Below are 23,737 nucleotides of genomic sequence, written 5' to 3' on the forward strand. Positions count from 1 at the left end.
TCAAAACTATGAAATAACACATATGGAATCATGTAGTAACCAAGAAAAGTGTTAAACAAATCAAAATGTATTTTATATTTGAGATTCTTCAAATAGCCACCCTTTGCCTTGATGACAGCTTTGCACACTCTTGGCATTCTTTCAACCAGCTTCATGAGGTAGTCACCTGGAATGCATTTCAATTAACAGGTGTGCCTTCTTAAAAGTTAATTTGTGGAATTTATTTCCTTCTTAATGCATTTGAGCCAATCTGTTGTGTTGTGACAAGGTAGGGGTGGTATACAGAAGATAGCCCCATTTGGTAAAAGATCAAGTCCATACTATGGAAAGAACAGCTCAAATAAGCAAAGAGAAACGACTGTCCATCATTACTTTAAGACATGAAGGTCAGTCAATATGGAAAATGTCAAGAACTTTGAAAGTTTCTTCAAGTGCAGTCGCAAAAACTGTGATGAAAACTGGCTCTCATGAGGACCGCCACAAGAATGGAAGACCCAGAGTTACCTCTGCTGCAGAGGATAAGTTCATTAGAGTTACCAGCCTCAGATTGCAGCCCCAATTGCAGCCCAAATAACTGCTTCACAGAGTTCAAGTAACAGACACATCTCAACATCACCACCAGACTGTGTAAGGGCTATTTTACCAAGGAGTGCTGCATCAGATGACCTGGTCTCCACAATCCCCCGACCTCAACCCAATTGAGATGGTTTGGGATGAGTCGGACCGCAGAGTGAAGGAAAAGCAGCCAACAAGTGCTCAGCATTTTGTGGGAACTCCTTCAAGACTGTTGAAAAAGCATTCCAGGTGAAGCTGGTTGAGAGAATGCCAAGAGTGTGCAAAGCTGTCATCAAGGCAAAGGGTGGCTATTTGAAGAATCTCAAATATAAAATATATTTTGATTTGTTTAACACTTCTTTAGTTATTATATGATACCATATGTGTTATTTCATAGTTTTGATATCTTCACTATTAATGTACAATGTAAAAAATAGTAAAAATAAAGAAAAACCCTTGAATGAGGAGGTGTGTCCAAACCTTTGACTGGTACTGTACAGATCTACACATCCTACTCCACATTTTCAAATTGAAAGTTCTAGAAAATTATCCACAAAGAATGAAATATCATAATTGGATAAGTCTCCACCCCACTGAGTGGAAGCACCTTTGGCAGCCATTACAGATGTGAATCATTTGGAATAAGATCCTACCGACGTTGCACAACTTTTAACTCTCTTACATATTCATTGTTTTCGTCACAATTGCTCAAGCTCATTACAGTTGGTTGGGAATCATTGATGGACAGCAATGTTATAAAAAAAAAATAATAATCCCACCTTTATTTAACCAGGTAAGCCAGTTGAGAACAAGTTCTCATTTACAACTGCGACCTGGCCAAGATAAAGCAAAGCAGTGCGATAAAAACAACAACACAGAGTTACATATGGGGTAAAACAAAACATAAAGTCAAAAATACAACAGAAAATATATATACAGTGTGTGCAAATGTAGCAAGTTATGGAGGTAAGGCAATAAATAGGCCATAGTGCAAAATAATTACAATTAGTATTAACACTGGAATGATAGATGTGCAAGAGATGATGTGCAAATAGATACTGGGGTGCAAATGAGCAAAATAAATAACAATATGGGGATGAGGTAGTGTGACACTCTGGCTCCATGGACTTTGATATTTGAGCCAGGGTTGTTCATTTTCATTTTGGGTGTATTTCTATGTTGGGTATTTCTGGTTTGTTCATTTCTGTGTTTGGGTTTGGTGTTCTTGATTTAGTCATATGACTCCCAATCGGAGGTAACGAGTGTCAGCTGTCGGCTCGTTATCTCTGATTGGGAGCCATATTTAAACTGTGTGTTTTCACATTGTTTTGTGGGTTTTTGTTTCCGTTTCAGTCGTGTCACTGTGGACTTCATTGATCGTTGTTTATTGTTTTTGTGTCGTGTGCAGTACAAATAAAGTATGTACGCTCAACCCGCTGCGCTTTGGTCTGCTCCTTTTGACGATCGTGACATATAGAGGGTATAGTGTGCTGGGGCAGAAGTAGTGAACTAGATAGAGGGTATAGTGTGCTGGGGCAGAAGTAGTGAACTAGATAGAGGGTATACTGGGGTGCAAAAGAGCAAAATAAATAACAATATAGGGATGAGGTAGTTGGGTGGGCTAATTACAGATGGGCTGTGTACAGGTGCAGTGATCGGTAAGCTGCAGAGATTTTTGCAATTCGTTCCAGTCATTGGCAGCAGAGAACTGGAAGGAATGGCGGCCAAAGGAGGTGTTGGCTTTGGGGATGACCAGTGAGATATACCTGCTGGAGCGCATACTACGGGTGGGTGTTGCTATGGTGACCAATGATCTAAGATAAGGCAGGGATTTGCCTAGCAGTGATTTATAGATGGCCTGGAGCCAGTGAGTTTGGCTACGAATATGTAGTGAGGGCCAGCCAACGAGAGCGTACAGGTCACAGTGGTGGGTAGTGTATGGGGCTTTGGAGACAAAACGGATGGCACTGTGATAGACTACATCCAATTTGCTGAGTAGAGTGTTGGAAGCTATTTTGTAAATGACATCGCCGAAGTCAAGGATCGGTAGGATAGTCCGTTTTACGAGGGCATGTTTGGCAGCATGAGTGAAGGAGGCTTTGTTGCGAAATAGGAAGCCGATTCTAGATTTAACTTTGGATTGGAGATGCTTAATGTGAGTCTGGAAGGAGAGTTTACAGTCTAATCAGACACCTAGGTATTTGTAGTTGTCCACATACTCTAGGTCAGACCCGTCGAGAGTTGTGAATCTAGTTGGGTGGGCGGGTGCCAGCAGCGTTCGATTGAAGAGCATGCATTTAGTTTTACTAGCGTTTAAGAGCAGTTGGAGGCTACGGAAGGAGTGTTGTATGGCATTGAAGCTTGTTTGGAGGTTTGTTAACACAGTATCCAATGAAGAGCCAAATGTATACAAAATTGTGTCGTCTGCGTAGAAGTGGATCTGAGAGTCACCAGCAGCAAGAGCGACATCATTGATATACACAGAGAAAAGAGTCGGCCCAAGAATTGAACCCTGTGGCACCCCCATAGAGACTGCCAGAGGTCCAGACAACAGGCCCTCCGATTTGACACATTGAACTCTATCTGAGAAGTAGTTGGTGAACCAGGCGAGGCAGTCATTTGAGAAACCAAGGCTATTTAGTCTGCCAATAAGAATGCGGTGGTTGACAGTCGAAAGCCTTGGCCAGGTCGATGAAGACGGCTGCACAGTACTGTCTATTATCGATCGCGGTTATAATATCGTTTAGGACCTTGAGCGTGGCTGAGGTGCACCCATGACCAGCTCGGAAACCAGATTGCATAGCGGAGAAGGTACAGTGGGATTCGAAATGGTCGGTGATCTGTTTGTTAACTTGGCTTTCAAAAACTTTCGAAAGGCAGGGCAGGATGGATATAGGTCTGTAACAGTTTGGATCTAGAGTGTCACCCCCTTTGAAGAGGGGGATGACCACGGCAGCTTTCCAATCTCTGGGGATCTCAGACGTTACGAAAGAGAGGTTGAACAGGCTAGTAATAGGGGTTGCGACAATTTCGGCGGCTAGTTTTAGAAAGAAAGGGTCCAGATTGTCTAGCCCAGCTGATTTGTAGGGGTCCAGATTTTGCAGCTCTTTCAGAACATCAGCTGTCTGAATTTGTGTGAAGGAGAAGCGGGGGGGGGCATGGGCAAGTTGCATCGGAGGGTGCAGAGCTGGTGGCCTGGGTAGTTGTAGCCAGGTGGAAAGCATGGCCAGCCGTAGCAAAATGCTTGTTGAAATTCTTGATTATTGTAGATTTATCGGTGGTGATAATGTTTCCTAGCCTCAGTGCAGTGGGCAGCTGGGAGGAGGTGCTCTTATTCTCCATGGACTTTACAGTGTCCCAAAACTTTTTGGAGTTAGTGCTACAGGATGTTTGAAAAAGCTAGCCTTTGCTTTCCTAACTGCTTGTGTATATTGGTTCCTAACTTCCCTGAAAAGTTGCATATCACGGGGGCTATTCGATGCTAATGCAGTACGCCACAGGATGTTTTTGTGCTGGTCAAGGGCAGTCAAGTCTGAGGAGAACCAGGGGCTATATCTGTTCTTAGTTCTGTATTTTTTGAATGGGGCATGCTTATTTAAGATTGAGAGGAAATTACTTTTAAAGAACAACCAGGCATCCTCTACTGACGGAATGAGATCGATATCCATCCAGGATACCTGGGCCAGGACAATTAGGAAGGCCTGCTCGCTAAAGTGTTTTAGGGAGCGTTTGACAGTGATGAGGGGTGGTCGTTTGACCGCGGACCCGTTACGGACGCAGGCAATAAGGCAGTGATCGCTGAGATCCTGGTTGAAGACAGCAGAGGTGTATTTAGAGGGTAAGTTAGTCAGGATGATATCTATGAGGGTACCCATGTTTACGGATTTAGGGTTGTACCTGGTAGGTTCCTTGATAATTTGTGTGAGATTGAGGGCATCTAGTTTGGATTGTAGGTTGGCCGGGGTGTTAAGCATATCCCAATTTAGGTCACCAAGCAGTACGAACTCTGAGGATAAATGGGGGGCAATCAATTCACATATGGTGTCCAGGGCACAGCTGGGGGCTGAGGGGGGTCTGTAGCAAGCGGCAACAGTGAGAGACTTATTTCTGGAAAGGTGGATTTTTAGAAGTAGAAGTTCAAACTGTCTGATTTTCAAGCAAATTTACTTCAGGACTGAGACTAGACCACTCAACAACACTCAACACCTCTCGGAAAGCCATTCTGGTGAGTCTTTTTCATTAAAAATGTGTGTTATTGTCTTGCTGAAAAATAAAACTATCCCAGGGTCTAGTTTTCAGAAGACTGAGGCAGATTTCCCTCTAACTCTCTGCCTGGGCTTTGCTCCTTTCATATTTCTTTTGATCCTGACAAACTCCCCAGTTCCTGCCGATGACAAGCATACCCATAACATGATGCTGCCACCACTCTGTGTTGGTTGTATTGGATTTGACCCATCCCTGTAGTTTTTAATGTAATGTATTTGCAGTGTTGCCTTGCAGTATTATTTAACAGCCTTGTTGCTAACAGAATGGATGATTTGGAGTGGATTTTTTTTTTTTACACCGGCTTCTTTTTTGCACTTTGTTATACAGGCCAGTAAAATGCAGTGAATGCACTGTTGTTGATCCCTCTGTATTGTGGTGGCAGCATCATGTTATGAATATGCAAGAAGCAAAGCCCAGGTAAAAAGTTAAGAGGGGAACCTGCCTCAGTCTTCTGAAAACTAGACCCTGGGAATAGGGTTGTATTTTTCTGCGGGACAATTACACACGTCTTTATGCAGAATACACATCAGAACGGCTTTCCAAGAGGTGTTGCCTGTTCTAGTCTCAGTTCTGACTTAAATCTTCTCAAAAAAGACACTGCAGAGACAAGGTTTAAATATCGCTGTCCATCAATGATTCCCGACCAAATATACAGAGTTTGAGAAATTGTGACGAAAACAATGAATATATGTTTCCCTAAGAGTTGTGCAGATTTGGCTGCCAAAGGTGCTTACACCAAGTATTAACTCTGATATTTATTTTTATTTCATTAATTTTTGTGGAACATTTTCTAAAACTTTCTTTCACTTAAGAAAATGTGGATTAGGTTGTGTAGATCTGTAGGATAAAAAAGAAAATGTATTTAATCAATCAATAAATCAATGTCTTGATAAGGCCCTATGACTTGCATTGTGTATATTATCAGTACATTGTAATTGGCCAATAAACACCTTTGGTATCCTCTCAGGATACCTTCTTAACATCCTGTGGTGACCCTACTCTTCCTTACCGGTTCAGTATCCTCTCAGGATACCTTCTTAACATCCTGTGGTGACCCTACTCTTCCTTACCGGTTCAGTATCCTCTCAGGATACCTTCTTAACATCCTGTGGTGACCCTACTCTTCCTTACCGGTTCAGTATCCTCTCAGGATACCTTCTTAACATCCTGTGGTGACCCTACTCTTCCTTACCGGTTCAGTATCCTCTCAGGATACCTTCTTAACATCCTGTGGTGACCCTACTCTTCCTTACCGGTTCAGTATCCTCTCAGGATACCTTCTTAACATCCTGTGGTGACCCTACTCTTCCTTACCGGTTCAGTATCCTCTCGGGATACCTTCTTAACATCCTGTGGTGACCCTACTCTTCCTTACCGGTTCAGTATCCTCTCAGGATACCTTCTTAACATCCTGTGGTGACCCTACTCTTCCTTACCGGTTCAGTATCCTCTCAGGATACCTTCTTAACATCCTGTGGTGACCCTACTCTTCCTTACCGGTTCAGTATCCTCTCGGGATACCTTCTTAACATCCTGTGGTGACCCTACTCTTCCTTACCGGTTCAGTATCCTCTCAGGGATACCTTCTTAACATCCTGTGGTGACCCTACTCTTCCTTACCGGTTCAGTATCCTCTCAGGATACCTTCTTAACATCCTGTGGTGACCCTACTCTTCCTTACCGGTTCAGTATCCTCTCAGGATACCTTCTTAACATCCTGTGGTGACCCTACTCTTCCTTACCGGTTCAGTATCCTCTCGGGATACCTTCTTAACATCCTGTGGTGACCCTACTCTTCCTTACCGGTTCAGTATCCTCTCGGGATACCTTCTTAACATCCTGTGGTGACCCTACTCTTCCTTACCGGTTCAGTATCCTCTCGGGATACCTTCTTAACATCCTGTGGTGACCCTACTCTTCCTTACCGGTTCAGTATCCTCTCGGGATACCTTCTTAACATCCTGTGGTGACCCTACTCTTCCTTACCGGTTCAGTATCCTCTCAGGATACCTTCTTAACATCCTGTGGTGACCCTACTCTTCCTTACCGGTTCAGTATCCTCTCGGGATACCTTCTTAACATCCTGTGGTGACCCTACTCTTCCTTACCGGTTCAGTATCCTCTCGGGATACCTTCTTAACATCCTGTGGTGACCCTACTCTTCCTTACCGGTTCAGTATCCTCTCAGGATACCTTCTTAACATCCTGTGGTGACCCTACTCTTCCTTACCGGTTCAGTATCCTCTCAGGATACCTTCTTAACATCCTGTGGTGACCCTACTCTTCCTTACCGGTTCAGTATCCTCTCAGGATACCTTCTTAACATCCTGTGGTGACCCTACTCTTCCTTACCGGTTCAGTATCCTCTCAGGATACCTTCTTAACATCCTGTGGTGACCCTACTCTTCCTTACCGGTTCAGTATCCTCTCAGGATACCTTCTTAACATCCTGTGGTGACCCTACTCTTCCTTACCGGTTCAGTATCCTCTCAGGATACCTTCTTAACATCCTGTGGTGACCCTACTCTTCCTTACCGGTTCAGTATCCTCTCAGGATACCTTCTTAACATCCTGTGGTGACCCTACTCTTCCTTACCGGTTCAGTATCCTCTCAGGATACCTTCTTAACATCCTGTGGTGACCCTACTCTTCCTTACCGGTTCAGTATCCTCTCAGGATACCTTCTTAACATCCTGTGGTGACCCTACTCTTCCTTACCGGTTCAGTATCCTCTCAGGATACCTTCTTAACATCCTGTGGTGACCCTACTCTTCCTTACCGGTTCAGTATCCTCTCAGGGATACCTTCTTAACATCCTGTGGTGACCCTACTCTTCCTTACCGGTTCAGTATCCTCTCGGGATACCTTCTTAACATCCTGTGGTGACCCTACTCTTCCTTACCGGTTCAGTATCCTCTCAGGATACCTTCTTAACATCCTGTGGTGACCCTACTCTTCCTTACCGGTTCAGTATCCTCTCGGGATACCTTCTTAACATCCTGTGGTGACCCTACTCTTCCTTACCGGTTCAGTATCCTCTCGGGATACCTTCTTAACATCCTGTGGTGACCCTACTCTTCCTTACCGGTTCAGTATCCTCTCAGGATACCTTCTTAACATCCTGTGGTGACCCTACTCTTCCTTACCGGTGATTTTCTTCTCGAAGGAGGTCTCCCAGGCATACATCTTGATGAGTTTGATGCAGGTGAGAACCTCGTTCATGGTGCGGACACGAGTGTCTGTGACGCTCACCGCTTTCCTCCTGAACACTTGGATCAGTCTGGCCATGGCAAACTACAGACAACACAACAACATACTGGTCAGTCTGGCCATGGTAAACTACAGACAACACAACAACATACTGGTCAGTCTGGCCATGGTAAACTACAGACAACACAACAACATACTGGTCAGTCTGGCCATGGCAAACTACAGACAACACAACAACATACTGGTCAGTCTGGCCATGGTAAACTACAGACAACACAACAACATACTGGTCAGTCTGGCCATGGCAAACTACAGACAACACAACAACATACTGGTCAGTCTGGCCATGGCAAACTACAGACAACACAACAACATACTGGTCAGTCTGGCCATGCTAAACTACAGACAACACAACAACATACTGGTCAGTCTGGCCATGGTAAACTACAGACAACACAACAACATACTGGTCAGTCTGGCCATGGTAAACTACAGACAACACAACAACATACTGGTCAGTCTGGCCATGCTAAACTACAGACAACACAACAACATACTGGTCAGTCTGGCCATGGTAAACTACAGACAACACAACAACATACAGTTACTAGTCAGTCTGGCCATGGCAAACTACAGACAACACAACAACATACTGGTCAGTCTGGCCATGCTAAACTACAGACAACACAACAACATACTGGTCAGTCTGGCCATGGCAAACTACAGACAACACAACAACATACTGGTCAGTCTGGCCATGCTAAACTACAGACAACACAACAACATACTGGTCAGTCTGGCCATGGTAAACTACAGACAACACAACAACATACTGGTCAGTCTGGCCATGGCAAACTACAGACAACACAACAACATACTGGTCAGTCTGGCCATGCTAAACTACAGACAACACAACAACATACTGGTCAGTCTGGCCATGGCAAACTACAGACAACACAACAACATACTGGTCAGTCTGGCCATGGCAAACTACAGACAACACAACAACATACTGGTCAGTCTGGCCATGGTAAACTACAGACAACACAACAACATACTGGTCAGTCTGGCCATGGTAAACTACAGACAACACAACAACATACTGGTCAGTCTGGCCATGGCAAACTACAGACAACACAACAACATACTGGTCAGTCTGGCCATGGCAAACTACAGACAACACAACAACATACTGGTCAGTCTGGCCATGCTAAACTACAGACAACACAACAACATACTGGTCAGTCTGGCCATGGCAAACTACAGACAACACAACAACATACTGGTCAGTCTGGCCATGCTAAACTACAGACAACACAACAACATACTGGTCAGTCTGGCCATGGCAAACTACAGACAACACAACAACATACTGGTCAGTCTGGCCATGCTAAACTACAGACAACACAACAACATACTGGTCAGTCTGGCCATGGTAAACTACAGACAACACAACCACATACTGGTCAGTCTGGCCATGGTAAACTACAGACAACACAACAACATACTGGTCAGTCTGGCCATGGTAAACTACAGACAACACAACCACATACTGGTCAGTCTGGCCATGGTAAACTACAGACAACACAACAACATACTGGTCAGTCTGGCCATGCTAAACTACAGACAACACAACAACATACTGGTCAGTCTGGCCATGGCAAACTACAGACAACACAACAACATACTGGTCAGTCTGGCCATGGCAAACTACAGACAACACAACAACATACTGGTCAGTCTGGCCATGCTAAACTACAGACAACACAACAACATACTGGTCAGTCTGGCCATGGCAAACTACAGACAACACAACAACATACTGGTCAGTCTGGCCATGCTAAACTACAGACAACACAACAACATACTGGTCAGTCTGGCCATGGTAAACTACAGACAACACAACAACATACTGGTCAGTCTGGCCATGGCAAACTACAGACAACACAACAACATACTGGTCAGTCTGGCCATGGTAAACTACAGACAACACAACAACATACTGGTCAGTCTGGCCATGGTAAACTACAGACAACACAACAACATACTGGTCAGTCTGGCCATGGTAAACTACAGACAACACAACAACATACTGGTCAGTCTGGCCATGGTAAACTACAGACAACACAACAACATACTGGTCAGTCTGGCCATGGTAAACTACAGACAACACAACAACATACTGGTCAGTCTGGCCATGGTAAACTACAGACAACACAACAACATACTGGTCAGTCTGGCCATGGTAAACTACAGACAACACAACAACATACTGGTCAGTCTGGCCATGGTAAACTACAGACAACACAACAACATACTGGTCAGTCTGGCCATGCTAAACTACAGACAACACAACAACATACTGGTCAGTCTGGCCATGGCAAACTACAGACAACACAACAACATACTGGTCAGTCTGGCCATGGTAAACTACAGACAACACAACAACATACTGGTCAGTCTGGCCATGGTAAACTACAGACAACACAACAACATACAGTTACTAGTCAGTCTGGCCATGGTAAACTACAGACAACACAACAACATACTGGTCAGTCTGGCCATGCTAAACTACAGACAACACAACAACACACTGGTCAGTCTGGCCATGCTAAACTACAGACAACACAACAACATACTGGTCAGTCTGGCCATGGTAAACTACAGACAACACAACAACACACTGGTCAGTCTGGCCATGCTAAACTACAGACAACACAACAACATACTGGTCAGTCTGGCCATGGCAAACTACAGACAACACAACAACATACTGGTCAGTCTGGCCATGGTAAACTACAGACAACACAACAACATACAGGTCAGTCTGGCCATGGTAAACTACAGACAACACAACAACATACTGGTCAGTCTGGCCATGGTAAACTACAGACAACACAACAACATACAGGTCAGTCTGGCCATGGCAAACTACAGACAACACAACAACATACTGGTCAGTCTGGCCATGGTAAACTACAGACAACACAACAACATACTGGTCAGTCTGGCCATGGTAAACTACAGACAACACAACAACATACCGGTCAGTCTGGCCATGCTAAACTACAGACAACACAACAACATACTGGTCAGTCTGGCCATGGTAAACTACAGACAACACAACAACATACTGGTCAGTCTGGCCATGGTAAACTACAGACAACACAACAACATACCGGTCAGTCTGGCCATGCTAAACTACAGACAACACAACAACATACTGGTCAGTCTGGCCATGGTAAACTACAGACAACACAACAACATACTGGTCAGTCTGGCCATGCTAAACTACAGACAACACAACAACATACTGGTCAGTCTGGCCATGGCAAACTACAGACAACACAACAACATACTGGTCAGTCTGGCCATGGTAAACTACAGACAACACAACAACATACTGGTCAGTCTGGCCATGGTAAACTACAGACAACACAACAACATACTGGTCAGTCTGGCCATGGTAAACTACAGACAACACAACAACATACTGGTCAGTCTGGCCATGGTAAACTACAGACAACACAACAACATACTGGTCAGTCTGGCCATGGTAAACTACAGACAACACAACAACATACTGGTCAGTCTGGCCATGGTAAACTACAGACAACACAACAACATACTGGTCAGTCTGGCCATGGTAAACTACAGACAACACAACAACATACTGGTCAGTCTGGCCATGGTAAACTACAGACAACACAACAACATACTGGTCAGTCTGGCCATGCTAAACTACAGACAACACAACAACATACTGGTCAGTCTGGCCATGGCAAACTACAGACAACACAACAACATACTGGTCAGTCTGGCCATGGTAAACTACAGACAACACAACAACATACTGGTCAGTCTGGCCATGGTAAACTACAGACAACACAACAACATACAGTTACTAGTCAGTCTGGCCATGGTAAACTACAGACAACACAACAACATACTGGTCAGTCTGGCCATGCTAAACTACAGACAACACAACAACATACTGGTCAGTCTGGCCATGCTAAACTACAGACAACACAACAACATACTGGTCAGTCTGGCCATGGTAAACTACAGACAACACAACAACATACTGGTCAGTCTGGCCATGGTAAACTACAGACAACACAACAACATACTGGTCAGTCTGGCCATGGCAAACTACAGACAACACAACAACATACTGGTCAGTCTGGCCATGCTAAACTACAGACAACACAACAACATACTGGTCAGTCTGGCCATGGTAAACTACAGACAACACAACAACATACTGGTCAGTCTGGCCATGGTAAACTACAGACAACACAACAACATACAGGTCAGTCTGGCCATGGCAAACTACAGACAACACAACAACATACTGGTCAGTCTGGCCATGGTAAACTACAGACAACACAACAACATACTGGTCAGTCTGGCCATGGTAAACTACAGACAACACAACAACATACCGGTCAGTCTGGCCATGCTAAACTACAGACAACACAACAACATACTGGTCAGTCTGGCCATGGTAAACTACAGACAACACAACAACATACTGGTCAGTCTGGCCATGGTAAACTACAGACAACACAACAACATACCGGTCAGTCTGGCCATGCTAAACTACAGACAACACAACAACATACTGGTCAGTCTGGCCATGGTAAACTACAGACAACACAACAACATACTGGTCAGTCTGGCCATGCTAAACTACAGACAACACAACAACATACTGGTCAGTCTGGCCATGGTAAACTACAGACAACACAACAACATACTGGTCAGTCTGGCCATGCTAAACTACAGACAACACAACAACATACTGGTCAGTCTGGCCATGGCAAACTACAGACAACACAACAACATACTGGTCAGTCTGGCCATGCTAAACTACAGACAACACAACAACATACAGTTACTAGTCAGTCTGGCCATGGTAAACTACAGACAACACAACAACATACTGGTCAGTCTGGCCAAGGTAAACTACAGACAACACAACAACATACTGGTCAGTCTGGCCATGGTAAACTACAGACAACACAACAACATACTGGTCAGTCTGGCCATGGTAAACTACAGACAACACAACAACATACTGGTCAGTCTGGCCATGGTAAACTACAGACAACACAACAACATACTGGTCAGTCTGGCCAAGGTAAACTACAGACAACACAACAACATACTGGTCAGTCTGGCCATGGTAAACTACAGACAACACAACAACATACTGGTCAGTCTGGCCATGGCAAACTACAGACAACACAACAACATACTGGTCAGTCTGGCCATGGTAAACTACAGAAAACACAACAACATACTGGTCAGTCTGGCCATGGCAAACTACAGACAACACAACAACATACTGGTCAGTCTGGCCATGCTAAACTACAGACAACACAACAACATACTGGTCAGTCTGGCCATGGTAAACTACAGACAACACAACCACATACTGGTCAGTCTGGCCATGGTAAACTACAGACAACACAACCACATACTGGTCAGTCTGGCCATGGCAAACTACAGACAACACAACCACATACTGGTCAGTCTGGCCATGGTAAACTACAGACAACACAACCACATACTGGTCAGTCTGGCCATGGTAAACTACAGACAACACAACCACATACTGGTCAGTCTGGCCATGGCAAACTACAGACAACACAACAACATACTGGTCAGTCTGGCCATGGTAAACTACAGACAACACAACAACATACAGTTACTAGTCAGTCTGGCCATGGTAAACTACAGACAACACAACAACATACTGGTCAGTCTGGCCAAGGTAAACTACAGACAACACAACAACATACTGGTCAGTCTGGCCATGGTAAACTACAGACAACACAACAACATACTGGTCAGTCTGGCCATGGTAAACTACAGACAACACAACAACATACTGGTCAGTCTGGCCATGGTAAACTACAGACAACACAACAACATACTGGTCAGTCTGGCCATGGTAAACTACAGACAACACAACAACATACTGGTCAGTCTGGCCATGGCAAACTACAGACAACACAACAACATACTGGTCAGTCTGGCCATGGTAAACTACAGACAACACAACAACATACTGGTCAGTCTGGCCATGGTAAACTACAGACAACACAACAACATACTGGTCAGTCTGGCCATGGCAAACTACAGACAACACAACAACATACTGGTCAGTCTGGCCATGCTAAACTACAGACAACACAACAACATACTGGTCAGTCTGGCCATGGTAAACTACAGACAACACAACAACATACTGGTCAGTCTGGCCATGGTCAACTACAGACAACACAACAACATACTGGTCAGTCTGGCCATGGTAAACTACAGACAACACAACAACATACTGGTCAGTCTGGCCATGGCAAACTACAGACAACACAACAACATACTGGTCAGTCTGGCCATGGTAAACTACAGACAACACAACAACATACTGGTCAGTCTGGCCATGGTAAACTACAGACAACACAACAACATACTGGTCAGTCTGGCCATGGCAAACTACAGACAACACAACAACATACTGGTCAGTCTGGCCATGGCAAACTACAGACAACACAACAACATACTGGTCAGTCTGGCCATGGTAAACTACAGACAACACAACAACATACTGGTCAGTCTGGCCATGGTAAACTACAGACAACACAACAACATACTGGTCAGTCTGGCCATGGTAAACTACAGACAACACAACAACATACTGGTCAGTCTGGCCATGGCAAACTACAGACAACACAACAACATACTGGTCAGTCTGGCCATGGTAAACTACAGACAACACAACAACATACTGGTCAGTCTGGCCATGGTAAACTACAGACAACACAACAACATACTGGTCAGTCTGGCCATGGTCAACTACAGACAACACAACAACATACTGGTCAGTCTGGCCATGGTAAACTACAGACAACACAACAACATACTGGTCAGTCTGGCCATGGTAAACTACAGACAACACAACAACATACTGGTCAGTCTGGCCATGGTAAACTACAGACAACACAACAACATACTGGTCAGTCTGGCCATGCTAAACTACAGACAACACAACAACATACTGGTCAGTCTGGCCATGCTAAACTACAGACAACACAACAACATACTGGTCAGTCTGGCCATGCTAAACTACAGACAACACAACAACATACTGGTCAGTCTGGCCATGGTAAACTACAGACAACACAACAACATAAAAACTACAGACAATCCAACAACAACAACAGCAGTCAGCCTGGAGAAGAGTGAAGTGAGGAGGAGAGTGAGGTTTGAGGGTCAGGGTTAGTACCTGGATGGGGATGAATACGAGGTAGACAGAGACTCCTATGAGGGTCAGGGTTAGTACCTGGATGGGGATGAATATGAGGTAGACAGAGACTCCTATGAGGGCCAGGGTTAGTACCTGGATGGGGATGAATACGAGGTAGACAGAGACTCCTATGAGGGTCAGGGTTAGTAGCTGTATGGGGATGAATATGAGGTAGACAGAGACTCCTATGAGGGTCAGGGTTAGTACCTGGATGGGGATGAATATGAGGTAGACAGAGACTCCTATGAGGGTCAGGGTTAGTACCTGGATGGGGATGAATATGAGGTAGACAGAGACTCCTATGAGGGTCAGGGTTAGTACCTGTATGGGGATGAATATGAGGTAGACAGAGACTCCTATGAGGGCGGTGTACCCCAGGGTGTAGCAGGCGTAGATGATGCAGACAGTCAGCAGCACGGGGATACACAGCAGAAAGGTACCAAACACCACCGCCTCAAACATCCTGTAGCTATCACTGGTCAGCACGTTGATCATCTGGAGAGAGAGAGAGAGAGAGAGAGAGAGAGGGGGGAGGGGGGCGTGGGGAGAGAAAGAGGGAGAGAGAAAGAGGAGAGAGAGAGAGAGAGAGAGAGAGAGAGAGAGAGGGAGAGAGAGAGGGGGAGAGAGGAGAGAAATAGAGAGAGAGAGAGAGAGAGAGAGAGAGAGAGAGAGAGAGAGAGAGAGAGAGAGAGAGAGAGAGAGAGAGAGAGAGAGAGAGAGAGAGAGAGAGAGAGAGAGAGAGAGAGAGAGAGAGAGATAGAGAGAGGGAGAGAGGGGGAGAGAGAGGAGAGAGAAAGAGAGGAGAGAGAGAGAGAGAGAGAGGGGGGAGGGAGAGGGGGGCGTGGGGAGAGAAAGAGGAGAGAGAAAGAGGAGAGAGAGAGAGAGAGGAGAAATAGAGAGAGAGAGAGAGAGAGAGAGAGAAGAGAGAGAGAGAGAGGAGAGGAGGAGAGAGAGAGAGAGAGAGAGAGGGGGCGTGGGAGGAGAGAGAAAGAGGAGAGAGAGAGAGAGAGAGAGAGAGAGAGAGAGAGGAGAGAGAAGAGAGAGGAGAAATATATATATATAGAGAGAGAGAGAGAGAGAGAGAGAGAGAGAGAGAGAGAGAGAGAGAGAGAGAGAGAGAGGGAGAGAGGGAGAGGGGGGGAGAAAGAGGAGAGAGAAAGAGGAGAGAGAGAGAGAGGGGGGGAGAAAGAGGAGAGAGAGAGAGAGAGAGAGAGGGGGAGGGAGAGGGGGGGCGTGGGGAGAGAAAGAGGAGAGAGAGGAGAAATAGAGAGAGAGAGAGAGAGAGAGAGAGAGAGAGAGAGAGAGAGAGAGAGAGAGAGAGAGGAGAGAAAGAGGAGAGAGAAAGAGGAGAGAGAGAGAGAGAGAGAGAGAGAGGGGGGCGTGGGGAGAGAAAGAGGAGAGAGAAAGAGGAGAGAGAGAGAGAGAGAGAGAGAGAGAGAGAGAGAGAGAGAGAGAGAGAGAGAGAGGGCGAGGGGAGAGAGAGAGATGACTTGGTTTGTTCCTGGACAGGGAGAAGAAAACATCCTCAGTTATACTGTAGATTATGGTACAAAACATATTAGTTTGTTCTAATATAGTTATGAAAACAGACCATATTTGGAAGAGATTGAGTTATACTTCTTCCCAGCTTTTCTCTGCGTCTGAAAGGTGTTGCTCGGCAACAAAGCCAGTACTTTTAATTTCAGCCAACCGAGGTAGTCACGAATGCGGTAATATGTTTAAAAGTCCCACCAACGCTTCAGTATAAACGCCCATTTTCATCTTACCGGCTTGGCACCAGTGACTTATATATACACTAGATGATTGATAGGGGGTGCTGTGTTGAAGCCACTGTGCCTCCATCTTTAATATTTTGGAAGCTATAAAAATGTATTTATTAAAGTTGAACTGACAGCATTTTAGCAACATTGAATCTTATTAAAATCTGTTCATATACACCCCCAGGAAGAATGACACTTTTTGTCTGACAAGCAAGCACTTAAATGTGGTCATTTTAAAGTTTTCATAAATTCTTAGAATGTTTGGGAATTATGTATATTAAGGCATTTGTGAAAACTCTGTAGCAATATAGAGTGGGAAAGCGGTCGTGCGTTTGGACAATTAATAGACACTGCAGTAAATAAAACCTAATAAAAACATATTTCTCATCCAGGACCGGAGTCTACACAGACCGGTGCGCTATAGCCAATCAGAGCTACAGTAGGCCTTTATGCAAACAAGCCATTTGCACACAGGCCTGCCATCATTCACTTTGAACTGGACTGTGTGTTTATAGGCAGTTGCAACAGTGCGACTTTAGATCATTAGAACGCATTCGCCAAAAGCCACAAAATAAACCTGAATGGATTTCTGCAAATATGTAAATACCACGGGAGTCCTCTTACATTTGGGGAACTTTACAGTCCTATTGATCAAACAACCATGACAAGGTAGGCTCTCTCTTCCTCAGTTATGCACATCAACAACAACAACAAGATCAACAACTAATGCTAGCCAGAGAAAGAGGAGCTAGAATCTAACGAAGGAGCATTAGATAAACCCTCTCAAACTTTTTCAGCTAGTTGGCCGTCAAAATTGGACTGATAAACAAAGGGGAATACTAGCCTGCTCGTCCTTCTGCAGCTTGCCTGCCAATGCATGCTTGTCCCAACCAAGCACCCAAAGCTAACTGGCTAGAGTTGGCTAGCTTGCTAGCTATCTACTTCCAGACACAAATGAGGGAACACCTCACTCTGACCATTTTACTCACCCTAGCAGAGCTGGTTAGTTTGGCTGTTTACATGTTATCTAGAGCGTTCGTGACTACATTTTACTTTCTTTGCCTACGTTTACTGACACCGGTCATATTCAGCGGATGTTGGCGTGTTCGTAAATTCATCAGTTATTCTGCGCTCTGGCACACTCAGACGAGAGTGGTCTGAAATTGGAGTAGAGAGATAGCCAGAGTAGATTTGCTAACTGTCCTTGAAGTTCTTGCTAGCTAACCAAATGACACCTGCATCTCTAGCTGTGTATAGCCACCGACAAATGATATGAGGGGAAAGAGTCAGTCACTCACCCACTACTCAAGGCCTTTTTGGGGGGAAAAACTCATTCTGATTGGCTGGGCCTGACTCCCCAGTGGGTGGACCTGGCTCCCAAGTAGGTGGGCCTCCTATGCCCACCCATGGCTGAGCCACTGCCCAGTCATGTGAAATCCATAGATTAGTGCAGGGTTCTTCAATTCCGGTCCTGGAGGGCCGAAACACTTCTGTTTTTTATTTCTACCTGGTAGTTAATTGCACTCACTTGGTGTCCCAGGTCTGAATTAGCCCCTGATTAGAAGGAGAGGATGAAAAACAGAAGTGTTTCGGCCCTCCAGGACCGGAATTGAAGAACCCTGGATTAGGGCCTAATTTATTTGTATTTACTGCTATTAGCCCATACAAACGCATTGAATAACAGATTCACTACATGGAACAACAGATAGCCCCACCAAAAAAATATCTGAAAGATATAAGAAAGATCAGGAAACTTTATTTATTTATAATTTTTTTCTAATTGTATTTAACCCCTTATTTTTGGCACTAAACAGTCTCCATATATATTTCCATTACATTTTTCAACTGGTCCTGGGGGACCTTCAGACCAGTGTTGCGAGGCCTGTGGACGTCCTAGAGCAAAACAACCGACATGTTCAGTACATGTTCGTGAGAGTCTCACCTTTCCACAGAGGGGTCATATCAGTGTGTAGCCCAAACCGTTCGGACGCTACAGACAGAAGTTGGCAGATCGGCTTTAACCGACTTCAGACGAGTTCCAAGATGCTTGTGGGGGTCGTAGAGCAAAACGGAGAACACCATCGAGTCTCATCTTTCCATAGAGGGGTCATACAGACAGTTTTGTGAGAAGACCGATTTTCGGGATGTCTCATGGTCTGACAAACACCGCTCTAGCTCTGTCACCTTTCACCTCAGATGCGGAGGTGCGACATCAGGATGCGGTGGATTTAGATGTAGATGCTAAAAAACATTTCTCTAGCTTAAACAAACAGATGTTTTATTAAATGTTTTATAATGCTAATTAGATTTCCGCCGGACATCAACTCTAGAGGGTTAACGTGAAGAAATAAAAGCTAATTCTGTCTGAGGAATTTACAACTTTTGGCTGTCATGGTTACCTTGAGACTGATCGCAACAACAGGGTCAAAGTTGAATGTCTCTTGCTGCTTGCCGGCTAAGCAATGGTTTTATAAAAGTTCGTTTGAAATTGGATCGTATAAAACATTGGCCAGCTATTTTTACAGGCAACATACTGTGAATCCTATGTGAAAGGTTTATGACAGTACTGAACCCACAGAATGAAAACAAAACATGAGCACATCATACGGTATCTGTGTGACTGTACCTCTCCCACGGAGATGTTGGCGACGGATCTAAGAGAGATGATCTTCTGGAAGGCGATAGTGGAGAAGGCACTCTTCACCCTGATGGCTGTCCTCAGGCTAACCGCCCACAGTAGAGAGCTGAAGAAGGCTTTAGAGAACTCTGAGATGAACAGAGCCACACACAGACCGACACCATGGACCAGTGTAGACGCCTCAGGGGCCTCTGCGTATTTCAGGATCTCATACACCAGAACCGCCTGAAACATGCACAGATGGTTTAAAATAACGAATCGATTAATGTGTTAAATGAATCCACATCTACGCAGGAAATGAATTTATTTGAATCACCGACTTACTGGTCCAATAAATACAGAAAGCGTGAACAGGATGGAGATGAGGAACGCCACTAGTAATCTAGTCCTTTGGAAACGCATGAAGACCCGACCTAAAGAAGCGTTCTGTTTTCCCACCTTGGCCACCTCGTCCTCCCAAAGCCTCTCAAACCTGCAGAGGAACAAGTCAAAGAAATTCGGTCTTTTGTCACACAGAACTCAGAGCTCAAACAAAAGCACAGGGTGACAGGGCCAATAAAAATGATTTTATCATCTATTTTTGACAGCTTTAATAAACATTTTACAGTTTACTTCCTCGTTTGTGGCTAAGGTGATGCGATACATCACATGTTTGTGATGAGTAACCCTGCCTGAAACCTGAAGATTTGAGTAAGCTCTTACAGATGACACCTAGGCTGGCTTTAACTCAGTGGGCTAACAGTCTTTAGCCATGCAAACAACCTGGGTTCGATACCCAGCCCATTACACATTCATTGTCATAGTCACTTTTCCCATTGACAGATATGTCCAAGGCTTTAGTTCAGTGGGCTAACAAGATTCAAAACCCAGTTGGTTATAGATTCATGGTGCGAGTCCCACATTAATAATGAGTCCCACCTTTTCCCATTGACAGACCATGCCTAGGCATTAGCTCAGCGCGCTAACTTGGGCTAACATTCACAGTCCCACCTTTTCCCATTGACAGACCATGCCTAGGCATTAGCTCAGCGCGCTAACTTGGGCTAACATTCACAGTCCCACCTTTTCCCATTGACAGACCATGCCTAGGCATTAGCTCAGCGCGCTAACTTGGGCTAACATTCATAGTCCCACCTTTTCCCATTGGTGTCGGCCCCATCATGAGAAGACAGCGAGAGGGAGCTCTTGTCCAGTCGGTTCCTGAACAGGCTCCACATCATGGGAGTCATCCAGGCAAACGAGGTGAAGGAGAAGAAGCCTGCATCGTCCATGGGGTTGGACCTGGACAGAGACGGACAACATCAGAGTCCAACTGCATTGTACACACTGTTCTATGAAAAGCTACTAACCAAAATCTAGTCAGATTGAGTCAGGCAATCCAATCCACAGACTGTCTAAAACACACCATGCTATACTGAGACGATTCTGACAGGAACACATCTATCATTACAGCTGCAGCACTGTGGGAATCATATGATTTACAGAGCATTTGGTTTCCACTGCATAATGTAATCGATTGATAGGGGTTAAAGTTATTATGGTTTGGGTTATTATGGTCAGGGGTTACGGGTTATTATGTTAGGGGTTAGGGTTATTATGGTTAGGGGTTAGGGTTATTATGGTTAGGGGTTAGGGTTATTATGGTTAGGGGTTAGGGTTATTATGGTTAGGGTTATTATGGTTAGGGGTTAGGGTTATTATGTTAGGGGTTAGGGTTATTATGGTTAGGGGTTAGGGTTATTATGGTTAGGGGTTAGGGTTATTATGGTTAGGGGTTAGGGTTATTATGGTTAGGGTTATTATGGTTAGGGTTATTATGGTTAGGGGTTAGGGTTATTATGGTTAGGGTTATTATGGTTAGTGGTATTATGGTTAGGGGTTAGGGTTATTATGGTTAGGAGTTATTATGGTTAGGAGTTAGGGCTATTATGGTTAGGGGTTATTATGGTTAGGGGTTATTATGGTTAGGGGTCATTATGGTTAGGGGTTAAGGGTTATTATGGTTAGGGGTTATTATGGTTAGGAGTTAAGGGTTATTATGGTTAGGGGTTATTATGGTTAGGAGTTATTATGGTTAGGGGTTATTATGGTTAGGCGTTATTATGGTTAGGGGTTATTATGGTTAGGAGTTAGGGCTATTATGATTAGGAGTTATTATGGTTATGGTTAGGGGTTATTATGGTTAGGGGTTAAGGGTTATTATGATTAGGGGTTATTATGGTTAGGGGTTATTATGGTTAGGGGTTAAGGGTTATTATGATTAGGGGTTATTATGATTAGGGGTTATTATGGTTAGGGGTTATTATGTTTAGGGGTTAAGGGTAGGGTTACAGGTGTGTAGTTGTGCCTTACTTGTTTGAGAAGCGGAATGGGATCATGTTCTGCAGGCTGGTGTGGTACTTGAGGTGTTTGTTGGGAGGGGGGTCCTCTTCTCTGTAGTCCAGGGACAGTAGACCATCTGGATTCATCTCCATGGCGGCATTAGATTCAGAATTCCATATGATACTCTCACTTATTTTCCTCTGTACATGGAGAAAGGGGGAGAAGGAGAGAGACAATGGTAACTAGCCTTTATTTACATCAAATGTACCATCAAAGAGTGTACCGTAACCAAGGAGGGTACATATGTACCAAGCTTCAATGGCAGAATCAAAGTCAACAACAAAAACCACAGGGAAACAAGATGGCAGAGAGAGAGAGAGAGACAGAGAGAGAGACAGAGAGAGAGAGAGAGAGAGAGAGAGAGAGAGAGAGAGAGAGAGAGAGAGAGAGAGAGAGAGAGAGAGAGAGAGAGAGAGAGAGAGAGAGAGAGAGAGAGAGAGAGAGAGAGACAGAGAGAGAGAGACAGAGACAGAGACAGAGACAGAGACAGAGAGACAGAGACAGAGAGACAGAGACAGAGAGACAGAGACAGAGACAGAGACAGAGACAGAGACAGAGACAGAGACAGAGACAGAGACAGAGACAGAGACAGAGACAGAGATTGACTCAAATGGCAAATACATTCAAGAGAATAAACTTTTTCCCAAACACAAAGTGGCTAAACTCTGGTGCCCAAACACTAGGCCTGCCCTGGAGCTGCTGTCAGAGGACAGACTAGGGTCCCCCAGCCACATCATAATTCACTCGGGCACAAACGACCTGATGGCCCAGCAGGAAAGGGTGGCCACAGTACTCAAGGGAGTGATTGAAAAAGCTTCTTCCATTTTCCCCAAAGCACCAGTGGTGATCTCCGCCCTGCTACCACGAAAAGACGGTCACACTGCCACCATAGAGCGGCTGAATGCAAGCATCTCCCGGGACTGTGCCTCAGGACCCTGAAGGACGTCACCCTCAACCGCAGCCCCAGCACCTCACACAGGAGCAACAGAGCAACGGACACCCCGCCCAGACCAGCGAGACACCCTCTCAGACCTGCAAGACCCCCTCCTGAAGGACCTGCATCGAGAGAACCCACGCCAAGAGGACCTACACCCAGACCACAGCATCACCAGCCACACCCCAACCAGCTGAGACCACCCCAAGCAAACCCTGGCCACACCCTATTTGGCCCCCCATATCAGACCTCTGCCCCTTCTGCCCAACCCCTTCAATGGTAGGCTTCGAGGGGACTCCTATGGTAGGTACACCTATAGCTCATCTCTTGGCAGTAGTACCGTAGACTACTTTATCACTGACCTCAACCCAGAGTCTCTCAGAGCGTTCACAGTCAGTCCACTGACACCCCTATCAGATCACATCAAAATCACAGTCTACTTGAACAGAGCAATACTCAATCATGAGGCATCAAAGCCAAAGGAACTTCACAATATTAAGAAATGCTATAGATGGAAGGAAAGTAGTGTTGAAACCTACCAAAAACAATTGGGCAACAACAAATTCAATCACTTTTAGACAACTTCCTGGACAAAACATTTCACTGTAATAGTGAAGGTGTAAACTTGGCAGTAGAAAACCTAAACAGTATATTTGACCTTTCAGCTTCCCTATCAA

At 44.9% G+C, this 23,737-nt stretch overlaps 1 protein-coding gene across 1 annotated transcript in view; it reads right to left on the reverse strand.

The window, feature by feature from the left end:
- The window catches only part of LOC121548377 (ATP-binding cassette sub-family C member 12-like), a gene marked incomplete at its 3' end in the record, with an annotated part of 63,994 nt that overhangs the window by 34,544 nt on the left and 5,713 nt on the right, over nt 1-23,737 (reverse strand). The window contains 6 exon segments of the mRNA XM_045217182.1: nt 7,968-8,115; nt 15,668-15,841; nt 19,733-19,969; nt 20,069-20,216; nt 20,879-21,025; nt 22,097-22,266. Of these exon segments, the coding sequence (XP_045073117.1) occupies nt 7,968-8,115; nt 15,668-15,841; nt 19,733-19,969; nt 20,069-20,216; nt 20,879-21,025; nt 22,097-22,266 (1,024 nt within the window).

This window comes from Coregonus clupeaformis, unplaced genomic scaffold (assembly GCF_020615455.1).
Source record: "Coregonus clupeaformis isolate EN_2021a unplaced genomic scaffold, ASM2061545v1 scaf0957, whole genome shotgun sequence".
In the NCBI taxonomy this organism is placed as follows: domain Eukaryota; kingdom Metazoa; phylum Chordata; class Actinopteri; order Salmoniformes; family Salmonidae; genus Coregonus; species Coregonus clupeaformis.